General features: G+C 46.1%; 3 protein-coding genes across 3 annotated transcripts in view; 2 read left to right on the top strand and 1 right to left on the bottom strand.

The window, feature by feature from the left end:
* LOC126927117 (6-phosphofructo-2-kinase/fructose-2,6-bisphosphatase-like) overlaps positions 1 to 21,304 on the top strand; it is a 179,804-nt gene that overhangs the window by 58,315 nt on the left and 100,185 nt on the right. The gene's annotated exons all lie outside the window — the stretch shown is intronic.
* LOC126927113 (uncharacterized) overlaps positions 1 to 21,304 on the top strand; it is an 83,585-nt gene that overhangs the window by 60,308 nt on the left and 1,973 nt on the right. The gene's annotated exons all lie outside the window — the stretch shown is intronic.
* On the bottom strand, positions 1,483 to 20,811 carry LOC126927116 (6-phosphofructo-2-kinase/fructose-2,6-bisphosphatase-like). Its single transcript, XM_050743457.1, has 3 exons — positions 20,472 to 20,811; positions 19,711 to 19,980; positions 1,483 to 3,251 (listed from the first exon to the last, which is right to left on the bottom strand). Exons 1-3 carry the CDS (start codon positions 20,685 to 20,687, stop codon positions 2,823 to 2,825), a joined length of 915 nt encoding a protein of 304 aa, XP_050599414.1. The 5' UTR covers positions 20,688 to 20,811; the 3' UTR covers positions 1,483 to 2,822.

The following is a 21,304-nucleotide window of genomic DNA, read 5'->3' as shown; positions in this document are numbered from 1 at the left end:
AAGACCTGACAAATGAAGTTCTTCGCAAAGTGTTCGAGAATCTTCCCGGAACACCCGACTCCGTTGAAACAATCATGAACCGAGTGACTAACAGCAAATTAAATAAGCCTCAATTCGACGCGATTCACGGTAAAAAGATTCAACTGTTGGGTTATGACACCTGTCGCAGAGCTACAGTGGGGTTCATGAAGAATGTTGTTCCCGAAACGAAATGGGATGTAAACTCGAAGTCGTCTCAATCGAATTACTCTGCCTTTCGTCTGGGGATTTATTCGAGGAACGAGCCGAGAATGGCGCATTGTAGAACTGGTTTATGGAAAAGTACTTCGTCTCACGACCAGGAGATTCAAGACAGAATGCTGAGAAGCTTGGACCTCCATTTGGCGAGTAAACAAAGAGATTATACTGCCAAATTGATACTGGGGATTATACTGCCAAATGGATACTCGGGCATTTAAAATGGATACTGACGGGATTTTATTGAATCTCGTCGTTTCTCATTGAAACAATGGTGAAACTTTATGAAATATTTGTACTTTTGCTGATTTTTTAAGATTTGTGGTTAAGACTTTGTCTAAGCTTCCATCAGGGTCTTGAATAGTAAACTGCGAATATTTATTCAAATTCATATTTTTATGGATACTGCTGAAGGAATGCAACCTAAGCAGAAACTTGCTTTACTAAATATTCTAACGACTACTCTATTTTGCGTACTTTATATATTTTTGCATATTACGTACGTTCATAAGTTTCTCACAAATGCATGTTCGCAGTTTACTTGATAATCACTTTTTATCTAGTCAAACTTATTCAAAGCTGTACCTGTTTCTATTGAATCATTCTAGTCATACACACGAGTCATTGAATGTTAATTGCGGAAGTTATGTTAGGCCTACACGGCCTAGAGTCTCCTACCGCTCTCACAGTATTCAGAAGTCCGACAGCTCCTACAGCTCTCAAGGGCCTAGAGCTCCTATAGCTCTTCTTCTCTCATCTAAGAATAATCCTTCTTTTCGTTATCTGTATCTTAATCAACGGCGTTACTACTTTGTGTGATTGTATAAAGTGTTGGAAATATACATTATTATAACTCTGTGACTCCCAGTGTTATACCGCAACAACTACCCCGATTATTCTAACCGAAATACGGGGATCGAACTATTCGTGGTGTTGATTATTCTAATCGTAACGGGAATTTACGATTCCCGTTGACGCGTATTCTAACGACCGCGTCTCCCCGCGATAGCTCGAAAATACAATACACAATTAAAAAACAAACAAACAAAGGAGTTTAAAAGGTATTAATACGACTTAACATTTAGAACGCTGTATAATTTTTTATGTCGATTCCCGCATAGCGAAAGAGAAAAGAAAGAACGCCAGAATGTTCAGCAATGAATGGACTAGATAACTTGTGCCATTTGTATACTTGTATAGAAAATTAATTTGCCCTCTGCCGTACTTAGTTCATCTCAGAATAAATTAGTTCCGTAAGGCTTATTTATTTTTTATTCTATTCACATTTTACGAATCCTCGAGCTTGTTCTGGATAAATAGATTGCTCGGAGATTTCCACGTGATGCCTAATAAAATATTATGCATATTTATGCGGTCCACGAGATAGAATATAACTCTAAGTGAAACATAACAGTATATCGACAGAAGCAGGCACCATTCGATATCGATTTTTTTTCTTTCTTAATCGCCTCTGTTGATTATTTCTCGCGCTTTCCTTCGTAGAGAAAAATACTTTGCTCGAATGTTTGACATTTCTTAATGAGACCGTAGCACAGTATACCGCTAATTTTGTGCGTAGAAATATACATCTATCGTTCGAACACTCATACACACTCGAAAAATACAATATTCGTTATTTCTTTGTTAACAATGATATCAGGTCCGTTTTATAGTCAAACTTTATATAACGCTACGATATAGTATCTTTCAATTGTACTTTACAGTAATAAAAATCCTAATATCGTCCAAATCTCAAGGCTTACAATCGTTGTGCTAGGAACTAGGCAAACGAAAATACATAAATCTAAAATTCTATCACCTATAAATAGTACAATACTAAAAAAACTGTCTTTCGTGTGTTCGTTGTATATATTATATCAATATTTTGAAATAGAATTTAATACGAAAGACATGTTTCGCATTCCTACAATTTAAAAGATTGCCTGTCTTTCTGAATTTTACGATGTACAATTAAAATATTTCTTGCGATAGTCATCTGCGACATATTAGAGTTAATGTAACATTTGACTTGTATGTGATTATTAAAATTAAACTGCTGAAACATAACGTATAGAGGGCTCCAGCAGCAGGATACTAAATTATTGCCAATGGGAACAGAATCAACGAGGAAAAACATGACAATCGGAGTACATCCCGCGAAGGTAACGGAACTCGACGATAAACAAGTCAAAGTTGAAACGACCTAAGTTTCTCGGGATTCATGAGAAAATTCATGAGAATATTTCAGAAATAAATTTCCAGTATCGATAACAATTATTTGATTTTACATGTCGTTTCTTTCACGCGATCTATCCAATCTATTTATCTAGAATTGACTCCGATATCATCATCTTCCGTCTCATCGAATCTGTATTTCTTAAAGATACCTTAAAGCGATCTACTTATACATATATACGTACTAAAAATATATTCAATCCATACTTGCATGATATTTCAAATCTTCATCCCCTGCCTGAATTCAAAAGCAAAAATATTCCAAGAAGACATCACTGCTGAAAGCTCCAGGGGTTACAAACAAACAGACATCGAATTTTCGACGTGATCGTGGATCTCCGAGCGGTTTCTCAGTGTTGTTGTACGAGAGTGGGTCCGCTGCCAAGATTTCGCCAAGGATCCGGTATGTCGAAATGTGCTGGGACTGTGAGCAGAGCATCGTCCGCGGTTCTGTCCGCGCTACAATTATTCGGCTTCACGCGAATCGTGTTTACGCACTCTATGGGTAACTTGAAGAAGTCCACCTTGTAATTGTAACCCTGGCTGCTGATTCGGATGACGGTATGCAGTGGCACCTCAGCGTAAGGCACCTCTTCCGGTTTTTTATCTGTGAAAACGCCAATGATGCAGCGCAGAATAGCTTGATGAGACACGACCAAGATGTTGTTGGATCTCTGTAATTCAGCAATAACCGGTTCCACGCGGCGCATGGCGTCGATGTAGCTTTCTCCCCATGGATAACGATAGCGCAGCTTATCTTGATCGCGCCATGCAAATTCCTACGCAAAAGCATTGATTTAGAGATCTAGAAGGTATATACGCTATCTATGTACTATATACTAAAGTATATAGACTTTTGCCTAAGTCATGGAATGGTTCGTACATCGAGGTCCTCAAAGCATTAAAACCTAGCTTATGCAAAGTCAGGGAACAATGGCTGATTTTAAACATAAACTTTAATAAAGTAGACCTGCGATATAATATTCAAATCATGGTATGATTTAAGTTTCGTTATAGTACACGGTTAATAAGTACACATCAACTTCGTATTGTAATTATAATTGTTACGCCGCGCAACACATCTGCACGCCATCCCGCGCGGCTTACCAACCAACGGTCTACCTGTCGTCCTTCTAACACTCCATAGGCCCAAGGACCCACTATAAAGTTGCAATTCTAGCTGCATTGTTCGCACACATGGTCTAAGCACATCTGTTTGCCAGAAAAGACTTTCTAATTCCAGAAGTGTTTTCGGCCGGTTTTTAGAAAGGTCCTTGGGTTTATTATGTGCTCTTAAGAATAACGAAGAAAGCGGAGATATACCTAACCGAAAATCTGAGTTTCCCTGTAAACAATGTCGCCTAGGACCCAAGTTGGTAGGAGGTTTCTTCCTCCTCTCTTCCTTACTAACATTGGTCCCAACCAATCGACATCGCGGATTATTTCCCTCACTTTACTAACTGAAAATGTAAGCAACGAATCCGCGTTCTTCGTTCAAAGGGCACACCCATACCAAGCTTTCCTCCGCATTCACATTAGAATAAAACTTTAGAGTTTGATCGTCTCTCGCGGTGCCTAGAGTTCCTGCATTTCCTACAACTCTCACCGTTCCTGTATCTTTCTGAGTTCCTTCATCATTTCTCAAGGTGCCTACACGGCCTAGAATCTTCTAAGGCTCTCACTTATCCAGAACTCCGACAGTTCCTATAACTCTCAAGGGCCTAGAGCGCCTAAAGCTCTCCTTCTCTCATTCAAGACTAACTCTTCTCTCGTTATCTGTATCTTAATCAACGGCGTTACTACTTTGTGTGATTGTATAAAGTGTTGGAAATATACATTATTATAACTCTGACTTCCAGTGTTATACCGCATCAACCACCCCGATTATCCTAACCGAAATACGGGGATCGAACTATTCGTGGTGTCGATTATTCTAATCGTAACGGGAATTTACGACTCTCGTTGACGCGTATTCTAACGACCGCGTCTCCCCGCGATAGCTCGATTAAACATGGTCCTTCGAGCCGGATACTGTGTCAAGTGAAAAGTGCACGCCAGTGACACCCACTCTCATACAGTGCCACGTGAATCCAACACAACCAGCAGCGGAAGCGTTACCACCCCAGCGAGGTCAGTAACGTAAAGGGTCGTCACCATTGAAGAGGTATGATTCGGTGGTTGAAACGCAACCACACAGCCTCCTGCCACAAAGTGGACAATCGCCATCAGAAGTAAGTTCAAACGATTTCATTATCAATAACATAAAAAATAATGGCAACCGGAAACGAACTTGCCGTCTTGCGTCGACGCCGGAGCTACTATATCGCCCAGTTTACACGCCTCGAAAAAAAATTCGACGACATTGAACAATCAGGCTGTCCGGAAGAGATCGACTTGCTTCAAATTGAAGAACGTCTAGAAACCGTCGAGAAGGAACTCCGTGCATTACAACACCAGATCGTAACTTTAGACGAGGGAGAGATCGCGCGCGGCAGTGAGCTAGCGGAAGAATACGAAAGACTGCAACTCCGAGTAGCCAAACAATTAATCAATACACGACGAAGTATACCGTCACAATCGACAAGCGGCGAATCAGCCGACGGCCGCGAGTCCGCGTCGCTAAAACTCCCGGAAGAACAAACGCGCGGTCTCGAGATCAGAGAACAGTATAACGATATATGCGATCGGCTAAGACGTAACCAACGTACAGCACGACAACCCCGGTCATCGAGACCGGCACACAATGGATCAGCCACTGGTATCAAATTGCCGCGAAATGCTTTGAATCAGCCAACCTCTCACGATCCACTGGACCGGAAGGAAGTGAATCCCATCCAGGACAACAAGGATCAACCTCCGCCGAAGGAAACCATCGCAGTAACTCGAATGGCGATCCCGTCGCCCACCACGCGGAGCTCAGCGCTTGACACTCATAACGTGTCACCCACACGCGATCTGACGACAACCACGTTCCCATCGTCAGCATCGCAACCATCTGATTCAACGTCACAAAACGTCTTGAATCAGTCCATCACTCGAGATTCTCTGGATCGGACAAAGCTGAATCCCGTCCAAGACGACAACGGTCGTACTTCGCCGACGGAAATCATCGCACCAGCTCAAATGGCGATCCCGTCGCATACCACGCGGAGCTCACCGCGTGATACTCACAACATGTCAACTGTCCGCGATCTGACGACCACGTTCGCAGTGTCAGCATCGCAATCATCTGATTCGACGTTACACAACGTCTTGAATCAATCAATCACTCAAGATCCTCTGGACCGAAAGGAGCTGATTCTCTTCCAAGACGACAACGGTCGTACTTCGCCGACGGAAATCATCGCACCAGCTCAAATGGCGATCCCGTCGCATACCACGCGGAGCTCACCGCGTGATACTCACAACATGTCAACTGTCCGCGATCTGACGACCACGTTCGCAGCGTCAGCATCGCAATCATCTGATTCGACGTTACACAACGTCTTGAATCAATCAATCGCTCGAGACCCTCTGGACCGGAAGGGACCGACTCTCATCCAAGACAACAACGGTCGTATTCCGCCAACGGGAACCATCGCATCCACTCAAACGGCGATTTCGTCGCATACCACGCTGAGCTTACCGCGTGACACTCATAACGTGTCACCCACACGCGATCTGACGACAACCACGTTCCCATCGTCAGCATCGCAACCATCTGATTCAACTACACAAGATGTCTCGAATCAGCCGAATGCTCCAGATCTGCAAGACAGGAAGGAACTGAATCACGTCCAGGACAAAAACAGTTATACTCCGCCGACGGAGAACACCACTTTACATGTTACACCTGACATGGACATCATATCGGAGAGTCTTTCTCCACGACCTAACGCGAAGAATTCTCCATCGCCACGGCGGCGAGGAGCCACGCCTGCGAGTAACCCAAATCGGGATCATCTCCACGTTATTACCACTATGACTAATCATTTAATTGTCAGTAGTTTTCAGAACGCGCCAGCTGATTTCAACACTTGTCCACTAAGCCCACAGAGCACTACGTGGGACAAGATAGCACAATTGGGGCAGATCATCGGGGGGAGCTCAGTCCCCCAATCAAACACACAACTCTGCGGCGTGTTCGAATCTATACCATGCATCACCGGAGTTTCATTCAACGACACCTCCTGGGGCAAACTATTCAAGGACACCTCATGGGCCGAGGTGTTCCACGATACTGCATGGGCCGAACCGTTTCACGATACATCCTGGATCGTGAACTTCAACGGCCCCTTAACGCAACGGCGAACCAGACACCAGGACAGACGGGTGTCCTCTACGCAACGGCTTTTCGGTCGTATCATCGAGCTTACCCTGGCGACGACGGCCTCATCAAGGCAACTACGAACATCGAAGAAGGCAGATGAAAAACGCATCTCCATACAGATATGATCTACCATTGGGAAATCGGCGAGATGTATAACGACACCTCCAGGTCTGAGGTGTCCTACAATACTTCGTAAGCCGAGCTCTTCACGACATTTCTGGATCCGTGAACTTCAGTGGCAACTTTCTTGGCAATGCCAAGAACCACGGCGGTCCAGACTACAAGGCAGTCAACGGTCCTTCGACGCAGCGACGAAGCAGTCTCCAGGACAGACAAATATCCTCAGCGCACCGGCCTTCCAGCCGTATCATCAAATTCCTCTTGGCGACCACTACATTCTCTGGACGGCCACAGTACACAGGGCAGCAACAATCAACAAGGAGGCGGATAGAAGATTTAATCAATTTTATCTCTACAGGTTTTTGATCGGTGCCCTCTCAACGGGGGGAGGATGTTACGCCGCGCAACACATCTGCACGCCATCGCGCGCGGCTTGCCAACCAACGGTCTACCTGTCGTCCTTCTAACACTCCATAGGCCCAAGGACCCACTATAAAGTTGCAATTCTAGCTGCATTGTTCGCACACATGGTCTAAGCACATCTGTTTGCCAGAAAAGACTTTCTAATTCCAGAAGTGTTTTCGGCCGGTTTTTAGAAAGGTCCTTGGGTTTATTATGTGCTCTTAAGAATAACGAAGAAAGCGGAGATATACCTAACCGAAAATCTGAGTTTCCCTATAAACAATGTCGCCTAGGACCCAAGTTGGTAGGAGGTTTCTTCCTCCTCTCTTCCTTCCTAACATTGGTCCCAACCAATCGACATCGCGGATTATTTCCCTCACTTTACTAACTGAAAATTTAAGCAACGAATCCGCGTTCTTCGTTCAAAGGGCACACCCATACCAAGCTTTCCTCCGCATTCACATTAGAATAAGACTTTAGAGTTTGATCGTCTCTCACGGTGCCTAGAGTTCCTGCATTTCCTACAACTCTCACCGTTCCTGTATCTTTCTGAGTTCCTTCATCATTTCTCAAGGTGCCTACACGGCCTAGAGTCTTCTAAGGCTCTCACTTATCCAGAACTCCGACAGTTCCTATAACTCTCAAGGGCCTAGAGCGCCTAAAGCTCTCCTTCTCTCATTCAAGACCAACTCTTCTCTCGTTATCTGTATCTTAATCAACGGCGTTACTACTTTGTGTGATTGTATAAAGTGTTGGAAATATACATTATTATAACTCTGACTTCCAGTGTTATACCGCATCAACCACCCCGATTATCCTAACCGAAATACGGGGATCGAACTATTCGTGGTGTCGATTATTCTAATCGTAACGGGAATTTACGACTCTCGTTGACGCGTATTCTAACGACCGCGTCTCCCCGCGATAGCTCGATTAAACATGGTCCTTCGAGCCGGATACTGTGTCAAGTGAAAAGTGCACGCCAGTGACACCCACTCTCATACAGTGCCACGTGAATCCAACACAACCAGCAGCGGAAGCGTTACCACCCCAGCGAGGTCAGTAACGTAAAGGGTCGTCACCTTTGAAGAGGTATAATTCGGTGGTTGAAACGCAACCACACAGCCTCCTGCCACAAAGTGGACAATCGCCAACAGAAGTAAGTTCAAACGATTTCATTATCAATTACATAAAAAATAATGGCAACCGGAAACGAACTTGCCGTCTTGCGTCGACGCCGGAGCTACTATATCGCCCAGTTTACACGCCTCGAAAAAAAAACTCGACGACATTGAACAATCAGGCTGTTCGGAAGAGATCGACTTGCTTCAAATTAAAGAACGTCTAGAAACCGTCGAGAAGGAACTCCGTGCATTACAACACCAGATCGTAACTTTAGACGAGGGAGAGATCGCGCGCGGCAGTGAGCTAGCGGAAGAATACGAAAGACTGCAACTCCGAGTAGCCAAACAATTAATCAATACACGACGAAGTATACCGTCACAATCGACAAGCGGCGAATCAGCCGTCGGCCGCGAGTCCGCGTCGCTAAAACTCCCGGAAGAACAAACGCGCGGTCTCGAGATCAGAGAACAGTATAACGATATATGCGATCGGCTAAGACGTAACCAACGTACAGCACGACAACCCCGGTCATCGAGACCGGCACACAATGGATCAGCCACTGGTATCAAATTGCCGCGAAATGCTTTGAATCAGCCAACCTCTCACGATCCACTGGACCGGAAGGAAGTGAATCCCATCCAGGACAACAAGGATCAACCTCCGCCGACGGAAAACATCGCAGTAACTCGAATGGCGATCCCGTCGCACACCACGCGGAGCTCAGCGCGTGACACTCATAACGTGTCACCCACACGCGATCTGACGACAACCACGTTCCCATCGTCAGCATCGCAACCATCTGATTCAAGGCCACAAAACGTCTTGAATCAGTCCATCACTCGAGATTCTCTGGATCGGACAAAGCTGAATCCCGTCCAAGGTGACAACGGTCGTACTTCGCCGACGGAAATCATCGCACCAGCTCAAATGGCGATCCCGTCGCATACCACGCGGAGCTCACCGCGTGATACTCACAACATATCAACTGTCCGCGATCTGACGACCACGTTCGCAGCGTCAGCATCGCAATCATCTGATTCGACGTTACACAACGTCTTGAATCAATCAATCGCTCGAGACCCTCTGGACCGGAAGGGACCGACTCTCATCCAAGACAACAACGGTCGTATTCCGCCAACGGGAACCATCGCATCCACTCAAACGGCGATTTCGTCGCATACCACGCTGAGCTTACCGCGTGACACTCATAACGTGTCACCCACACGCGATCTGACGACAACCACGTTCCCATCGTCAGCATCGCAACCGTCTGATTCAACTACACAAGATGTCTCGAATCAGCCGAATGCTCCAGATCTGCAAGACAGGAGGGAACTGAATCACGTCCAGGACAAAAACAGTTATACTCCGCCGACGGAGAACACCACTTTACATGTTACACCTGACATGGACATCATATCGGAGAGTCTTTCTCCACGACCTAACGCGAAGAATTCTCCATCGCCACGGCGGCGAGGAGCCACGCCTGCGAGTAACCCAAATCGGGATCATCTCCACGTTATTACCACTATGACTAATCATTTAATTGTCAGTAGTTTTCAGAACGCGCCAGCTGATTTCAACACTTGTCCACTAAGCCCACAGAGCACTACGTGGGACAAGATAGCACAATTGGGGCAGATCTTCGGGGGGAGCTCAGTCCCCCAATCAAACACACAACTCTGCGGCGTGTTCGAATCTATACCATGCATCACCGGAGTTTCATTCAACGACACCTCCTGGGGCAAACTATTCAAGGACACCTCATGGGCCGAGGTGTTCCACGATACTGCATGGGCCGAACCGTTTCACGATACATCCTGGATCGTGAACTTCAACGGCCCCTTAACGCAACGGCGAACCAGACACCAGGACAGACGGGTGTCCTCTACGCAACGGCTTTTCGGTCGTATCATCGAGCTTACCCTGGCGACGACGGCCTCATCAAGGCAACTACGAACATCGAAGAAGGCAGATGAAAAACGCATCTCCATACAGATATGATCTACCATTGGGAAATCGGCGAGATGTATAACGACACCTCCAGGTCTGAGGTGTCCTACAATACTTCGTAAGCCGAGCTCTTCACGACATTTCTGGATCCGTGAACTTCAGTGGCAACTTTCTTGGCAATGCCAAGAACCACGGCGGTCCAGACTACAAGGCAGTCAACGGTCCTTCGACGCAGCGACGAAGCAGTCTCCAGGACAGACAAATATCCTCAGCGCACCGGCCTTCCAGCCGTATCATCAAATTCCTCTTGGCGACCACTACATCCTCTGGACGGCCACAGTACACAGGGCAGCAACAATCAACAAGGAGGCGGATAGAAGATTTAATCAATTTTATCTCTACAGGTTTTTGATCGGTGCCCTCTCAACGGGGGGAGGATGTTACGCCGCGCAACACATCTGCACGCCATCGCGCGCGGCTTGCCAACCAACGGTCTACCTGTCGTCCTTCTAACACTCCATAGGCCCAAGGACCCACTATAAAGTTGCAATTCTAGCTGCATTGTTCGCACACATGGTCTAAGCACATCTGTTTGCCAGAAAAGACTTTCTAATTCCAGAAGTGTTTTCGGCCGGTTTTTAGAAAGGTCCTTGGGTTTATTATGTGCTCTTAAGAATAACGAAGAAAGCGGAGATATACCTAACCGAAAATCTGAGTTTCCCTATAAACAATGTCGCCTAGGACCCAAGTTGGTAGGAGGTTTCTTCCTCCTCTCTTCCTTCCTAACATTGGTCCCAACCAATCGACATCGCGGATTATTTCCCTCACTTTACTAACTGAAAATTTAAGCAACGAATCCGCGTTCTTCGTTCAAAGGGCACACCCATACCAAGCTTTCCTCCGCATTCACATTAGAATAAAACTTTAGAGTTTGGTCGTCTCTCACGGTGCCTAGAGTTCCTGCATTTCCTACAACTCTCACCGTTCCTGTATCTTTCTGAGTTCCTTCATCATTTCTCAAGGTGCCTACACGGCCTAGAGTCTTCTAAGGCTCTCACTTATCCAGAACTCCGACAGTTCCTATAACTCTCAAGGGCCTAGAGCGCCTAAAGCTCTCCTTCTCTCATTCAAGACTAACTCTTCTCTCGTTATCTGTATCTTAATCAACGGCGTTACTACTTTGTGTGATTGTATAAAGTGTTGGAAATATACATTATTATAACTCTGACTTCCAGTGTTATACCGCATCAACCACCCCGATTATCCTAACCGAAATACGGGGATCGAACTATTCGTGGTGTCGATTATTCTAATCGTAACGGGAATTTACGACTCTCGTTGACGCGTATTCTAACGACCGCGTCTCCCCGCGATAGCTCGATTAAACATGGTCCTTCGAGCCGGATACTGTGTCAAGTGAAAAGTGCACGCCAGTGACACCCACTCTCATACAGTGCCACGTGAATCCAACACAACCAGCAGCGGAAGCGTTACCACCCCAGCGAGGTCAGTAACGTAAAGGGTCGTCACCTTTGAAGAGGTATAATTCGGTGGTTGAAACGCAACCACACAGCCTCCTGCCACAAAGTGGACAATCGCCAACAGAAGTAAGTTCAAACGATTTCATTATCAATTACATAAAAAATAATGGCAACCGGAAACGAACTTGCCGTCTTGCGTCGACGCCGGAGCTACTATATCGACCAGTTTACACGCCTCGAAAAAAAACTCGACGACATTGAACAATCAGGCTGTTCGGAAGAGATCGACTTGCTTCAAATTAAAGAACGTCTAGAAACCGTCGAGAAGGAACTCCGTGCATTACAACACCAGATCGTAACTTTAGACGAGGGAGAGATCGCGCGCGGCAGTGAGCTAGCGGAAGAATACGAAAGACTGCAACTCCGAGTAGCCAAACAATTAATCAATACACGACGAAGTATACCGTCACAATCGACAAGCGGCGAATCAGCCGTCGGCCGCGAGTCCGCGTCGCTAAAACTCCCGGAAGAACAAACGCGCGGTCTCGAGATCAGAGAACAGTATAACGATATATGCGATCGGCTAAGACGTAACCAACGTACAGCACGACAACCCCGGTCATCGAGACCGGCACACAATGGATCAGCCACTGGTATCAAATTGCCGCGAAATGCTTTGAATCAGCCAACCTCTCACGATCCACTGGACCGGAAGGAAGTGAATCCCATCCAGGACAACAAGGATCAACCTCCGCCGACGGAAAACATCGCAGTAACTCGAATGGCGATCCCGTCGCACACCACGCGGAGCTCAGCGCGTGACACTCATAACGTGTCACCCACACGCGATCTGACGACAACCACGTTCCCATCGTCAGCATCGCAACCATCTGATTCAACGCCACAAAACGTCTTGAATCAGTCCATCACTCGAGATTCTCTGGATCGGACAAAGCTGAATCCCGTCCAAGGTGACAACGGTCGTACTTCGCCGACGGAAATCATCGCACCAGCTCAAATGGCGATCCCGTCGCATACCACGCGGAGCTCACCGCGTGATACTCACAACATATCAACTGTCCGCGATCTGACGACCACGTTCGCAGCGTCAGCATCGCAATCATCTGATTCGACGTTACACAACGTCTTGAATCAATCAATCGCTCGAGACCCTCTGGACCGGAAGGGACCGACTCTCATCCAAGACAACAACGGTCGTATTCCGCCAACGGGAACCATCGCATCCACTCAAACGGCGATTTCGTCGCATACCACGCTGAGCTTACCGCGTGACACTCATAACGTGTCACCCACACGCGATCTGACGACAACCACGTTCCCATCGTCAGCATCGCAACCATCTGATTCAACTACACAAGATGTCTCGAATCAGCCGAATGCTCCAGATCTGCAAGACAGGAGGGAACTGAATCACGTCCAGGACAAAAACAGTTATACTCCGCCGACGGAGAACACCACTTTACATGTTACACCTGACATGGACATCATATCGGAGAGTCTTTCTCCACGACCTAACGCGAAGAATTCTCCATCGCCACGGCGGCGAGGAGCCACGCCTGCGAGTAACCCAAATCGGGATCATCTCCACGTTATTACCACTATGACTAATCATTTAATTGTCAGTAGTTTTCAGAACGCGCCAGCTGATTTCAACACTTGTCCACTAAGCCCACAGAGCACTACGTGGGACAAGATAGCACAATTGGGTCAGATCATCGGGGGGAGCTCAGTCCCCCAATCAAACACACAACTCTGCGGCGTGTTCGAATCTATACCATGCATCACCGGAGTTTCATTCAACGACACCTCCTGGGGCAAACTATTCAAGGACACCTCATGGGCCGAGGTGTTCCACGATACTGCATGGGCCGAACCGTTTCACGATACATCCTGGATCGTGAACTTCAACGGCCCTTTAACGCAACGGCGAACCAGACACCAGGACAGACGGGTGTCCTCTACGCAACGGCTTTTCGGTCGTATCATCGAGCTTACCCTGGCGACGACGGCCTCATCAAGGCAACTACGAACATCGAAGAAGGCAGATGAAAAACGCATCTCCATACAGATATGATCTACCATTGGGAAATCGGCGAGATGTATAACGACACCTCCAGGTCTGAGGTGTCCTACAATACTTCGTAAGCCGAGCTCTTCACGACATTTCTGGATCCGTGAACTTCAGTGGCAACTTTCTTGGCAATTCCAAGCACCACGGCGGTCCAGACTACAAGGCAGTCAACGGTCCTTCGACGCAGCGACGAAGCAGTCTCCAGGACAGACAAATATCCTCAGCGCACCGGCCTTCCAGCCGTATCATCAAATTCCTCTTGGCGACCACTACATCCTCTGGACGGCCACAGTACACAGGGCAGCAACAATCAACAAGGAGGCGGATAGAAGATTTAATCAATTTTATCTCTACAGGTTTTTGATCGGTGCCCCCTCAACGGGGGGAGGATGTTACGCCGCGCAACACATCTGCACGCCATCGCGCGCGGCTTGCCAACCAACGGTCTACCTGTCGTCCTTCTAACACTCCATAGGCCCAAGGACCCACTATAAAGTTGCAATTCTAGCTGCATTGTTCGCACACATGGTCTAAGCACATCTGTTTGCCAGAAAAGACTTTCTAATTCCAGAAGTGTTTTCGGCCGGTTTTTAGAAAGGTCCTTGGGTTTATTATGTGCTCTTAAGAATAACGAAGAAAGCGGAGATATACCTATCCGAAAATCTGAGTTTCCCTATAAACAATGTCGCCTAGGACCCAAGTTGGTAGGAGGTTTCTTCCTCCTCTCTTCCTTCCTAACATTGGTCCCAACCAATCGACATCGCGGATTATTTCCCTCACTTTACTAACTGAAAATTTAAGCAACGAATCCGCGTTCTTCGTTCAAAGGGCACACCCATACCAAGCTTTCCTCCGCATTCACATTAGAATAAAACTTTAGAGTTTGATCGTCTCTCACGGTGCCTAGAGTTCCTGCATTTCCTACAACTCTCACCGTTCCTGTATCTTTCTGAGTTCCTTCATCATTTCTCAAGGTGCCTACACGGCCTACAGTCTTCTAAGGCTCTCACTTATCCAGAACTCCGACAGTTCCTATAACACTCAAGGGCCTAGAGCGCCTAAAGCTCTCCTTCTCTCATTCAAGACTAACTCTTCTCTCGTTATCTGTATCCTAATCAACGGCGTTACTACTTTGTGTGATTGTATAAAGTGTTGGAAATATACATTATTATAACTCTGACTTCCAGTGTTATACCGCATCAACCACCCCGATTATCCTAACCGAAATACGGGGATCGAACTATTCGTGGTGTCGATTATTCTAATCGTAACGGGAATTTACGACTCTCGTTGACGCGTATTCTAACGACCGCGTCTCCCCGCGATAGCTCGATTAAACATGGTCCTTCGAGCCGGATACTGTGTCAAGTGAAAAGTGCACGCCAGTGACACCCACTCTCATACAGTGCCACGTGAATCCAACACAACCAGCAGCGGAAGCGTTACCACCCCAGCGAGGTCAGTAACGTAAAGGGTCGTCACCTTTGAAGAGGTATAATTCGGTGGTTGAAACGCAACCACACAGCCTCCTGCCACAAAGTGGACAATCGCCAACAGAAGTAAGTTCAAACGATTTCATTATCAATTACATAAAAAATAATGGCAACCGGAAACGAACTTGCCGTCTTGCGTCGACGCCGGAGCTACTATATCGCCCAGTTTACACGCCTCGAAAAAAAACTCGACGACATTGAACAATCAGGCTGTTCGGAAGAGATCGACTTGCTTCAAATTAAAGAACGTCTAGAAACCGTCGAGAAGGAACTCCGTGCATTACAACACCAGATCGTAACTTTAGACGAGGGAGAGATCGCGCGCGGCAGTGAGCTAGCGGAAGAATACGAAAGACAGCAACTCCGAGTAGCCAAACAATTAATCAATACACGACGAAGTATACCGTCACAATCGACAAGCGGCGAATCAGCCGTCGGCCGCGAGTCCGCGTCGCTAAAACTCCCGGAAGAACAAACGCGCGGTCTCGAGATCAGAGAACAGTATAACGATATATGCGATCGGCTAAGACGTAACCAACGTACAGCACGACAACCCCGGTCATCGAGACCGGCACACAATGGATCAGCCACTGGTATCAAATTGCCGCGAAATGCTTTGAATCAGCCAACCTCTCACGATCCACTGGACCGGAAGGAAGTGAATCCCATCCAGGACAACAAGGATCAACCTCCGCCGACGGAAAACATCGCAGTAACTCGAATGGCGATCCCGTCGCACACCATGCGGAGCTCAGCGCGTGACACTCATAACGTGTCACCCACACGCGATCTGACGACGACCACGTTCCCATCGTCAGCATCGCAACCATCTGATTCAACGCCACAAAACGTCTTGAATCAGTCCATCACTCGAGATTCTCTAGATCGGACAAAGCTGAATCCCGTCCAAGACGACAACGGTCGTACTTCGCCGACGGAAATCATCGCACCAGCTCAAATGGCGATCCCGTCGCATACCACGCGGAGCTCACCGCGTGATACTCACAACATGTCAACTGTCCGCGATCTGACGACCACGTTCGCAGCGTCAGCATCGCAATCATCTGATTCGACGTTACACAACGTCTTGAATCAATCAATCGCTCGAGACCCTCTGGACCGGAAGGGACCGACTCTCATCCAAGACAACAACGGCCGTATTCCGCCAACGGGAACCATCGCATCCACTCAAACGGCGATTTCGTCGCATACCACGCTGAGCTTACCGCGTGACACTCATAACGTGTCACCCACACGCGATCTGACGACAACCACGTTCCCATCGTCAGCATCGCAACCATCTGATTCAACTACACAAGATGTCTCGAATCAGCCGAATGCTCCAGATGTGCAAGACAGGAAGGAACTGAATCACGTCCAGGACAAAAACAGTTATACTCCGCCGACGGAGAACACCACTTTACATATTACACCTGACATGGACATCATATCGGAGAGTCTTTCTCCATGACCTAACGCGAAGAATTCTCCATCGCCACGGCGGCGAGGAGCCACGCCTGCGAGTAACCCAAATCGGGATCATCTCCACGTTATTACCACTATGACTAATCATTTAATTGTCAGTAGTTTTCAGAACGCGCCAGCTGATTTCAACACTTGTCCACTAAGCCCACAGAGCACTACGTGGGACAAGATAGCACAATTGGGTCAGATCATCGGGGGGAGCTCAGTCCCCCAATCAAACACACAACTCTGCGGCGTGTTCGAATCTATACCATGCATCACCGGAGTTTCATTCAACGACACCTCCTGGGGCAAACTATTCAAGGACACCTCATGGGCCGAGGTGTTCCACGATACTGCATGGGCCGAACCGTTTCACGATACATCCTGGATCGTGAACTTCAACGGCCCCTTAACGCAACGGCGAACCAGACACCAGGACAGACGGGTGTCCTCTACGCAACGGCTTTTCGGTCGTATCATCGAGCTTACCCTGGCGACGACGGCCTGATCAAGGCAACTACGAACATCGAAGAAGGCAGATGAAAAACGCATCTCCATACAGATATGATCTACCATTGGGAAATCGGCGAGATGTATAACGACACCTCCAGGTCTGAGGTGTCCTACAATACTTCGTAAGCCGAGCTCTTCACGACATTTCTGGATCCGTGAACTTCAGTGGCAACTTTCTTGGCAATGCCAAGCACCACGGCGGTCCAGACTACAAGGCAGTCAGCGGTCCTTCGACGCAGCGACGAAGCAGTCTCCAGGACAGACAAATATCCTCAGCGCACCGGCCTTCCAGCCGTATCATCAAATTCCTCTTGGCGACCACTACATCCTCTGGACGGCCACAGTACACAGGGCAGCAACAATCAACAAGGAGGCGGATAGAAGATTTAATCAATTTTATCTCTACAGGTTTTTGATCGGTGCCCTCTCAACGGGGGGAGGATGTTACGCCGCGCAACACATCTGCACGCCATCGCGCGCGGCTTGCCAACCAACGGTCTACCTGTCGTCCTTCTAACACTCCATAGGCCCAAGGACCCACTATAAAGTTGCAATTCTAGCTGCATTGTTCGCACACATGGTCTAAGCACATCTGTTTGCCAGAAAAGACTTTCTAATTCCAGAAGTGTTTTCGGCCGGTTTTTAGAAAGGTCCTTGGGTTTATTATGTGCTCTTAAGAATAACGAAGAAAGCGGAGATATACCTAACCGAAAATCTGAGTTTCCCTATAAACAATGTCGCCTAGGACCCAAGTTGGTAGGAGGTTTCTTCCTCCTCTCTTCCTTCCTAACATTGGTCCCAACCAATCGACATCGCGGATTATTTCCCTCACTTTACTAACTGAAAATTTAAGCAACGAATCCGCGTTCTTCGTTCAAAGGGCACACCCATACCAAGCTTTCCTCCGCATTCACATTAGAATAAAACTTTAGAGTTTGATCGTCTCTCACGGTGCCTAGAGTTCCTGCATTTCCTACAACTCTCACCGTTCCTGTATCTTTCTGAGTTCCTTCATCATTTCTCAAGGTGCCTACACGGCCTAGTGTCTTCTAAGGCTCTCACTTATCCAGAACTCCGACAGTTCCTATAACTCTCAAGGGCCTAGAGCGCCTAAAGCTCTCCTTCTCTCATTCAAGACTAACTCTTCTCTCGTTATCTGTATCTTAATCAACGGCGTTACTACTTTGTGTGATTGTATAAAGTGTTGGAAATATACATTATTATAACTCTGACTTCCAGTGTTATACCGCATCAACCACCCCGATTATCCTAACCGAAATACGGGGATCGAACTATTCGTGGTGTCGATTATTCTAATCGTAACGGGAATTTACGACTCTCGTTGACGCGTATTCTAACGACCGCGTCTCCCCGCGATAGCTCGATTAAACAATAATATTCATTTATCCATGTTCTGAAACTTCGTTCAGATTAATCAGACTGATTGAGTTCGATCTAGCAACGTGAAACATTGTGATTATATTCTATCTGCTATGTACTTGACTGGGAATATTTCTTTGAACTTCAACGCTCATTCTCATTAGTCAAGCAAATATTTCGTGGATGTAAATGGATAAATTTGCATACAACTGAATTTTAATCAGTTACAGACTGTTAGCGCAGACGTTAAGTCACTCGATACTTTTCCCCAGTGGCCAAGTATTCAATGCTTGAGTCATCCGTGAAGATTTATGTTATTATTCATTTTCCAAGATACGATTGAAAGTTGTTCGCTTAGAGAATTAAATTGACAAACCTAGTAGATAATAAATATTCCATATCTAGGATCCCAAACTTATTGAAATACAAATTATAACTGCATTAACTAATCAATCACTGGGAAAATTTTGATCAAATACTAATGTTAAATGTGTCAATTATAGTACCATGTTTCTAACATAATACTGATACAATTAGATTAATTCAAAAAGCTTATACCCTATAAACCCTATATACTCTATATACCCAAAAAGCTTATACCGTTATACCCTATAACCTACAATGATAACTGTTACAGCTATCTACCATTTACTACACAAATAAATTAAAGCTCTTAGAGCTAGGGATTGATAAATTCAACCGATTGAAGGCTCGTTAAAATACAGCCAGAAGATTAGGCAAGTAGTAAGTGAAACCGAATTTACACATTTTTCGATGAATCATCCTTAAAAGTATAAATTATCTTCACTCGCTATTTCACTTTGGTCAACAACAACTTAAACGTAATTCAATGCAAGCAGTGACGAAATTTCGAGGAGGAAGACGCGTTTGATCTGAAATTACCTGCGGATAATGCTCCTGCATGTCTTCATAAGACAGCCCCTCACAGATACCGGCGTGGAGTTCGTTGAGTGCTGTCACGTGTTCTTGGGGCGCTTCCACGCCACGAGCAGTCGCGATAGTCCTTCGAAGGCGACTAGTTAGCACGCGCAGGTCGGGAATACGCATAGCGTTGAACTTGGTGGCCAACGCTTGTGCATATCTCTCGCCACGTGCGCTTAAAGCTGCGTCACCTCCAACCTTACCCAATACGTTGTACTCGCTTTCGCCGTGCTGTAATCAAAAGAGAGAGGGAGAGCTTTAGTTTTACCAAATCGTAGAATATTCTGATTACGTTCAAAAAGAGAGGCGTAGCAATGATAAGATTACGATCAGGCGAGAAGAAATTACTTTTGGAAGCAAACCCTGATAAGATAGCAAGATTTTAAAAATACAATATGTATGTTTTTACGTATGCGTATACGTATACGTATGCTTTTAAAACATGTTGTGTGTAAACAATTGAGGACTCGTCATGCTAAATGAAGTGCTCAGTTATGTATGTTAATCTTTTTAATAATTGCAAGCGCCACGACCTGGCTCAGTTGTCCTTGACTCAGCTTGTAATCTAAGAACAAACACGTTTCTGCATTATCGTTATCATTATCACTTATCGAAAAATTCTTATAATTAAGACTAAAGACGCTAAGGCTGAGCTTCTAGGATTAGAACATTTGAGATGGGGATTAAACGATGACAAATGTAAAATTTGATGGATTACCAACCCGAGAGAAATAAAGAGTATGCGGCTCAACAGTGACGCTTCCAAGATATCCAAGGACATTTGTCTCCACATCGCCAGACACGTTGCAGGACTCGATATCCATGCTGCCGGTGTCGATACGGATTCGTGGGTACGTCTTCTCATCCATTGGCTCGTAAGATCGAATGTAATGAGCTATCTTCAATCGTAGATCTTCTTCGGCTGTTATTGAATCCATGCCAACATAGTAAGCGCTGTACCGCAATATCTCCTTGTAATTTCGCTCCAGTACAACCGGATCGTCGTAGACGCACTCGATAATGAGGACGCGATAACCGCTGCCCGGAAAAATAGTCGAAGATCTTGGCGCGCTGGGCTCGTATCACCAACGTGACGTCCAGGATCTTCAAACAGGAAAATTCTTAAATGCAACTAACTGTGACGACTCGCAAACTCAAATTTCAGTATATTTCTTCCTACGCATTTTATTTAAATAGACATTAGACTATATCGATTTTCAATTGTCTTTCTTTGTATTGTATATTTGGAGAGATTGGTGCAACAAGGAGGTAGCTTTCCAATAATTTGTGTAAACCAGCAGAATGCAAGTCAAAATTAACCAAAACTATATCATATTTTGACACGTGCTATAAATTCATGATCTAAGCTAATATTTGTATTATTTAAACACATTTGAATATGAAACCTATACTTTTGTTTTTCTCTCCCGATAAATGCAATTTAAATACTGAAAGTGTCTTCATGTTGCTACAGGCCCTTCGTCAAAATTAATTATCGCTTTGTTCAATTAAGAACACCGCCGGCCATAAATATTAGGGCACATATTGATATTTA

Source organism: Bombus affinis, unplaced genomic scaffold (genome assembly GCF_024516045.1).
Source record: "Bombus affinis isolate iyBomAffi1 unplaced genomic scaffold, iyBomAffi1.2 ctg00000075.1, whole genome shotgun sequence".
Taxonomy (NCBI): domain Eukaryota; kingdom Metazoa; phylum Arthropoda; class Insecta; order Hymenoptera; family Apidae; genus Bombus; species Bombus affinis.
The sequence above is the reverse complement of the archived record's forward strand: the minus strand, read 5'-3'. Positions and strand labels throughout refer to the sequence as shown.